The 8,470-nt window shown below is 35.4% G+C and overlaps 1 protein-coding gene across 1 annotated transcript; it reads right to left on the minus strand.

Annotated features, from left to right (window-relative positions):
- Nucleotides 1-3,797: 3,797 nt before the first annotated feature.
- On the minus strand, nucleotides 3,798-5,907 carry LOC105707979 (E3 ubiquitin-protein ligase Topors-like). The gene is given in 2 exon segments (XM_012439042.3): nucleotides 3,798-3,842; nucleotides 3,844-5,907. Coding segments are annotated over 2 exon segments (2,109 nt in total).
- Nucleotides 5,908-8,470: the final 2,563 nt, after the last annotated feature.

Here is an 8,470-nt window from a genome sequence, read left to right on the forward strand (position 1 = left end):
GGTGGAAGGCCTTTTCTAAGATGTATCTGTGGGGATTGATAAATTCTCATTAGTTAAAAGATGCACAATGGAAAGCTCTAAGTATTAATAATTCATTCTTTTTATATTCACTCCTGACAATGACTTTCAAGTATCTTCAGACATCTCATTTCTCCTTACCTGCTTTTTATTAGACACATAAAATATACCTTAAAGAGTATCACTCCAAAGAGCACTAGGAAGTCAAGGACAGAGATAAAAACTGGCCCCGGATCTCCAAGGTTTCAGCTGACCCACATGCCATAGAAGATATTGTGTGAACTGAGGCATATGTATTGAAAATCAGTCACCTGCGTCCGCGCAGCTGGCTGAGATGAACCCACTGGCATCAGAAGGACAATTCAGGGTGAACTTGGGAAAGAGGAATTAGTTTTTATCCTTATAAATAAATAGAAGTGCCTCCTTGGCACCTCATCCTGTATGATGATGTTAGTATTCTGGATTTTGAATGAAAAAGTACTCTCAGTAGCAGAGAGGACCAGGTGATCAATGGTTGTAAGTATTTCTGAGTTAGATTTGAAAAGCTCAGTCAACCAGAATAAGCTATAAAAACGTAAAGCATGGGCAGTTAGAACTACAGTGTTACTCTCAGCTCTGCTGCTTGTGATGATACAATCTGTTTCAAGCTCATTTTCCTTGTGGAAAAGATAAGTGTAATTAAACCAACCTTACTCTGTTTTTGTAGTAGTAAAATGACATAGTGTTTGTGAATGTGTTTACCAGAGGATGTGAAAGATACATAAATAAAAATGGCAACAAACAACTAAAAAGTAGGTAGTACCAGGCTGTGGTTTAAGACCATTCACTCGAGTTGGGGCCGTCTAGGTTTCAGTTCAAACCACAACATTTACCAGCTTTCCTCATTGATAAAGTGTGAATTAAAGTACTGCCTCATTGAATTTGTATCTGTGTGTGTGTGTATCACAGATAGTAAACTTTCAATACTCATTATTGTTACTGTTTTATCATTAAATATATTTTTCCCATCCATGAAATGCTGTTTCCATATTTAAGGGTGTGATAGTTTTTATTCATTAGAAAATTTATTTGACTCTTTAATGAGTCTTGGAATTTTTTTAGAAAGCATCCAGTCAAATTTTTCACGTTATTGGAATCCAGCCAAGCATGAACACTTCTAAGGATGAGAATTTCTTTTCTCCACTGGCCTCTTGCCCACTCTTAAAGGAACCATATGAGTAGTGTAATAAAAAAGGCTTTATTTGATTTCGCAGAAATCACCTTCCTGAAATTTAACCCTTAAAAGCAGCCACATTTGCTTTCCAAATTATTTAGAAAAATACACCTTCTAGAGAACATTCATTTGTGTATTTGAAGACATTGACATGTCTACTTTGCTTTTCTCTACCAAGAGAAATTCTCTACATCTTTGAATGCAACCTAGTATTACTGGCTCATAAGTATACTTTTGACCACAATAAGAGTTGTACTTTCTTTTTATAAACTGCTGCTAAATTGTGGTGTTCTGAACTACTATAATTGATTTCCTGTTTTTAATTTCAGGACTTTGCATATATTTCCATAAATCTCTACCATGAAAGGTTTAGCTAATGGTTGATAGTAGAAAGCTCACCTAACTTGATAAAGTATACATACAAACAAAGAAAAGGAAATATGGCAATATTTACAACTAAATATACTGGAACACATATATGTCTGTTACATGGGTTTTCTAAGAACATGTTTCTTTAGGAACATGTCTTTATTCTTTTTCAAAAGAGTTACGAAAGTAAACAAAATACTGTTTAAAAATAACAAATTGGAATTTTGAGTCCTGTGCTAACTTTAGATGCTTTGTGACTGGTGTGGACTCAGCCTTGTTTCATAACTGTTTACAGCTTGGCATCAGCCTCCCTTCTCAATGTATCTCTCAGGATTTTCCAGCTACACTAAAAGTGGAGTTTTAGAAAATGTCATTTTTCTTACTTTTCTTCAAGTCTCTCCTTTTTCTTGATAGCCCTTTCCAATAAATTTACCTGGTAAACTCCTACTCACCCTTCAGGACTATACTCGTATATGACTTCCAAAAAGTCTTCAGAAACTTCCCCAAGACAATTATTCCTCCCTGTTCATTCTCCAGCAGACTTCCATTCTGCCAATTCCCGGTGACTTGCTTGATTGAAAGTGAATGAAAATCCTGATTTAATAAAGGAGGCAAACAGGAAATGCACTGACACAATACTTAGGGAGGGTTAAAATAATACAACCACATAAAAGATAGAATGACAGCTTGGATTTGAGAAGATCCAAGTCCTACTTCCAAGAATCTATTCGCCTGACTTGTCTCACTTTACTCTGTTAGCTTTCTCCTGTCTTACCTCAAATTGACTTTCTCATATTGAGAAATCCAGCTCTTGATAGTATTAGGTTGATGCAAAAGTAATTTTTGTCATTACTTTTAATGGCAAAAACTGCAATTACTTTTGCAACAACTTAATATCTAAACTTTAAATTTCTCATCATGTGCTAACAGGGAAAAAGAATGACCCTTTTGCTCAGAACCAGTTTGAAAAATACCAGGGAAATACTAGATTGTATGGCCAGAGGGGCAAAATACTATGATTAGCTTGGCTTAGGTAGCCACCATCATTAAGCCATGGTACTATAAATGGAGAATCAGAATTATCTAAAAACAAAACAAAAAAAAGGCATCATCTAATGAAGATATCTTGTCAGAGCATGTGGAGGTACAGTTTTCAAGAGAGAGTCATAGTAAAAGGGGTGCCAAAAATTCCACAGATGCTCATTTTTACCCATTTACTTACATCTGCTTTGGTAACTAGGCTGTGAAATACTTTAAGGCAATGCCTATACCTTAAGACAGTGACCCTGCCTTTATTTTCCAGGGACTACAAATGCATTAGGCCTAAAATGTAACAGACCTGAATATATATTATTATTTAAAAAATAACTGATATGGTCTGACTGTGTCCCCACCCAAATTTCATCTTGAATTGTAATCTGAATTGTAATTCCCACATGTTGGGGGAGGGACCTCGTGGGAGGTGATTAGATTATGGGGGCAGTGTCCACATGCTGTTCTCATGATAGTGAGTGAATTCTCATGAGATCTGATGGTTTTATAAGGGGCATTCCCCACCTTGGCTCTGCACTTCTCTCTCCTGCCGCCATGTGAAGAAGGATGTATTTGCTTCCCCTTCTGCCGTCATTGAAAGTTTCCTGAGGCCTCATGAGCTGTGCTGATTTGTGATCAATTCAACCGCTTTCCTTTATAAATTATCCAGTCTCAGGCAGTTCTTTATAGCAGTGTGAGAATGAACTAATACAATAACACATATGTTTAGTAACATACTTATGCATAATTTGTGTTAGGAAACTCATACTTCTATTGTTAGCATAGTCTTCAGGGTGTTTGGAACTTTGAATAGTCAATCTTTACAGTTAAATCTAGAAACAAAAAAATAAGTCAAATAATAATTTAGTTCATAAGAAAAAAGCAGGCATTTACATATATGACTAATTTAATGATTTACATTTGTCTCCAAAATGAACTTTAAATTTAATAACCAGGCTTTTACTTTCAGCTATGAAATAATGTGATAAATCTTTTCAGTAATATTTTTAGATTATATTCATACTCTTTGAAAATATGAATATAATCTAGACTAGCTTAGTGGCAGTTTAGTAGACTGATTTGCCTTTTAAAATAATTTGCACCTATGTTTCTGATACTATGTCTCCTTTGTATTCTTTCTTGACCCAGTGAATATTCTAAAGATTCAAATGCTGTTTTTGGTGAATTTGCCTCCTGCAGGATGGTGCACATTCAGAAAGTCCACTCATTTGTCTTATATCATCCACATTGCTCAGTTCATCACTGATGTCCTCTGTGGTGTGTATGTCTGAATAATGGCATTTGGTTTTTCTGTTCCTAACTGCTCTAGTTCTTCTAGCTCTAGGAAATGTAGTTTCTTGCTTTATCTCCTGTTTACTTGGGGGTCTGTGTTCCTGGAGCTGTAGGCATGTGGGACTGTTACAGTGTCTTCCTGCTTGGGAAGCACGTTCACTTTTAGAAGGACACTTGGGTCTCTTTCCAGCAGTTGAAGAAAGCTTCACATATTGGATTATAGTTGAAGATGGCCTCCCATAGTTTGATTCATTGCCGTGTGCATGTTTTTCTTTTGAGGGCTTGTAGCATATATTCTGGGGGAAGTGTTCACATCTGTGACTTCCTCTCAGAGACAGATTACTCGATTCTCTGCTTATATTTCTCTTTCTAGATCCAACACACCAGGATTTGGATCTGTGAGTACTGGACCTTGATCGTCTTTGGATTCTTCTACTGGAATGTGAACCAATTTCTACAAACTGGGAGGATTGTCTAAACTTCAATCTCTTTTTTCTCAAAGAACTCAGTTTCCTGCCATCTCTCTTAGGAGAAAAGGCATTTTCTGAAATGCTACTCCAAGAGGGGTCTCTCTCTATAGATTTGCAACTTTTCAAGGATCTTTCTCTGGACAATCTTTGAAAGGTCTTTGGTGAAGAATCTGAGTATTTGCTATTTTCTTCTTTTTTCTGAAAGTTTATCTTCTGGCCAAGGTTCAAACCCCTTCTTTCCCTTAAACTATATTTCTGTGGTTGCACCTGATTAGAAATTGCTGGGGTACCGAAGGGGTGTGCAGTTGTGTCACTCTTTCCCAGATCATGGACATGATCAGGAAACAAATTTATTCCTTCTGTCTTTTTCTCTTGAACTTTTTTTTTGCAATTCAGTAAGCCTGGGTACCTTTCCCTTGGAGTAGCCCCTTTCTGGAGTATATTATTTGTAGAAACGATGCTTTTGTGGTCGCCTGATTCGGCATCGTCTTTGATTCCACCATAGGTTTTGCTTACTGTTTTATTATAGACCGGTGGGATTTCAGATTTCTTCAAGAAAGAGTTACTATTTGGAAACTGTTTCGAGCCTGACAGGGGCCTCTCCTCTTTATTCCATTGACCTTGGGTGTTTTTAGGCTGCTTTGTATTATGTTGAGATATCAGTAGAGTGTGATCCTTAGGCAAAGGTGAAATAGGAGCTGATGCAATGGGCTTCTTTCTTACATATGGTGAAGCAGCAGAACATTGATAGATGGCTCGCTGGTCATAGGTCTCCATGTTGTAAGGAGAATGAACAAAACTAATAAATTCATGTAGGAAATGGTGGGTGTATTGCAAGAGATAAGGTTCTAGGAAGTTAATAAAAGACTCACTGTCCAAGTCATATTTTGTCATGTGATGGAGGATGGTGGTTAGAATATTCTTTACTGTGTAGCCATAATCTCCATAAACAGCTGTTAGTTCCCGTTTCAGCCAGGGAACCAGCCGGTGTAGGCAACCAGGGTTTCTTTTAAAGTAATTAGCCGTAAAGTGCTGTTGAGGTTTGTAGCCTTGAACATGCATCACCCAAATTCCAGAATAATACAGAGCTCTTCTGAACTTTAAAACCACCTGATCTCTAAAGTAGCCCAGGGACATGGAGTTTGGTTGGAACTTCCCACTATCCCCAAACTCCCTCAGTAACTCTTGGATAGTCCATTCTCTCACTGGCTTGAGTTTTCTTTTGATATCCTCAAGGCTCAGAATGAGATGATTGTTTTGAGAAGACCCCACATAGCTTTCCTTGTCTGAGGGAAGAACTGCTGAGTCTTCTTTGTTATCACTCTCTGGCTTGATGGGACAGCACTGAGAAGGAAAGCACTGCACGCTACAAGAAAGCATGGATTTCTTCCTTGATCTTGAATGTAAAGAGCCATTACCACTCTCATTGCAACAGGGGTTCCAATCAGACTCATTCTGAAGCCCCTCCAAACAATTAGGACAATCACAGTCAGATGAGAGATCTAATGACATTGCCATAATATTGGATTATATTTCACAGTTGAATATGAGAAAAATTGGCTCAAATCAATTCCTCACTTGCCATAAAAAAAAGTCTTTTAAAAGCACTTCATTCATTTCCAAAATATCTTTTATCTCCATGGAATAAATGCTAGAATAAAGTTAAGAAACAAACTGTTCCTCAAATTAATAATAATGTGCTCATAAAACCCAATGTAGATAAGGCAATGGGGATACAGGCACAGATTTTCTTTTTGTCTCTCAAATTAGTTGTTGCAAACTCTGAAAAGTAAATTAGAAATAAACATCAAAATTTAAGTACTATATTCTTTGACTTAGCAATTCTAATTCTATAAATTTAATCTAGGTATTAGAACCTATGTGTATGTGTGTGTGTGTATATATATATAAAAGTTCCATATATATGTGTGTGCATGTGTGTGTGTATATATAAAAGTTCCATATATATGTCCATATGTATGTTCCATATATATCCATATATATGTTCCATATATATATGTATCCTATATGTGTGTGTGTGTATGGAACTTTTATATATATACACACACACATATATATGGAATTTTTATACACACACATATGTATGTATATATATAAAAGCTCCATATATATATATATACATATACACACATGCACACATGCACACAGATACATAGGTTGACTTTTTTTTGTAATAAGAAACTGAAAATAACTTAAATATCCATCAGTAGGGGACTTGTTAAATAAATGATATTTCATTCACAGTATTTAATATATCAGCCATTTAAAACATGAGGCAAAGTACATGTTAATACAAGAAGATTGCTGAATACATTTAAAAATGAAAAGTTTATATAGAAGTATGAAAGACTGTCATAAACTCTTAGACAGTAAGCATGTATTTCTGTTAGTATTGTGAACTAAAAACTTGAAAAATTTTCCCATTAGGAATAACAAAATAATGCTAGCAAAAATTATGCATATATACACACATATATACATATATATATACACAAATATACATATGTATATATACACACACAAATATACATATGTGTACATACATATGTGTGTGTGAGAGAGTGTGTGTGCGTGCACATATGTGTATGCTAAGTTGAGAGAAAATAAGCAAAATTGCCAGATATTAAAGAACTAGAGTGGCTCACACCTGTAATCCCAGCACTTTGGGAGGCTGAGGCGGGCAGATCACGAGGTCAGGAGATCGAGATCATTCTGGCCAACAAGGTGAAACCCCATCTCTACTAAAAATACAAAAAAATTAGCTGAGTGTGGTGGTGAATGCCTGTAGTCCCAGCTACTTGGGAGACTGAGACAGGAGAATTGCTTGAACCCAGAAGGTGGAGATTGCAGTGAGCTGAGATTGCACCACTGCACTACAGCCTGGGCAACAGTGCAAGACTCTGTCTCAAAAAAAAAAAAAAAAAAAAAAAGAACTAGAGATAAATAGAAATCCAGAAAAGGAAGTGAGTTCTAATAATGCTAGTTACCCATATCTGGTGTTCTTGAGCTTTAATTTTGATAGAACTTACAGTTGCAGATGATCAGAGACAAAGAATACACTCTGTTGAAGGTTAAATATTTAATAGAAAACCCCTCCCTAAATCTGTGTGTCCAACTGTTTACAGACTCCCAAAAGGTGAATTAGGAAAGAAAAACCCACAAAAGAGTCAACAAGAAATATTAGAACAGCTATTACTACAAACAAGTAATTGTGTTAGCAGATGAAGTTTAAACAATCAGTTTTCTTAAAAATCTCAAGAGAATAATTTACATTGAGTTCCACACTGATCCCAGGCAACTGGTAGAGGCAAACCCAAATTTTCTCTGCAGGAATGCAACTTAAAGCCAAGTCTCATGACACATTTCCTATAAATTAGTTTGCAATCAAAAATCACCAACAAACCAAAAATTGGTCATCATATGTCTATGTCCACAGAAATAACCAAGCAAATTTGACTCTGAAAAGAATTAGAAAATAATACACTGAATATATTCAATCAATTAAAGGTGTTTTGAAAGTATTACCAATAAAAGAGTCTATAAAATATGACAAAAGAGATTTGAAACATAACTAGATAGGATTTCAAGAAATAAAAATATAAACATTAAAATTTCAAAATGAATGGATAAAATAAACAACAAAATAAACATAGATGAAGAGCATTATTAGTGCATTAAGATGGAGATCTGAAAGAATTCAGAGAATGCAGCACAGAGAGAAAAAGAGATGGAAATTTGGAAGATAATTTAAAGAAAAACTTAAGTGAGACTGTTTAAGATTTTTAGGAAATAATAGAAAAAATGAAGAAAACATGATATTCAAACAGATATATTTAGCAACTTTCCAGAATGTATAAAATATGTAAATCATCTGTTTCAGAATTACGATAAATTCCAAGTATAATAACTAAAAAGAAATCCCCTTTAAAATAGATCAAAGTAGAACTGGTGTGCACCAAAGATAAAGTGACTGCCTGGTTGTAATTACATAAATCAAACCAAAAAGAATATATCTTCAAAGTACTGATTAAAGCAAACTTGTCATCCTGGAAAT

The sequence above is a fragment of the Aotus nancymaae genome, unplaced genomic scaffold (genome assembly GCF_030222135.1).
Source record: "Aotus nancymaae isolate 86718 unplaced genomic scaffold, 86718_ANA_hifiasm-v0.15.2.pri h1tg000003l, whole genome shotgun sequence".
NCBI classification, from domain to species: domain Eukaryota; kingdom Metazoa; phylum Chordata; class Mammalia; order Primates; family Aotidae; genus Aotus; species Aotus nancymaae.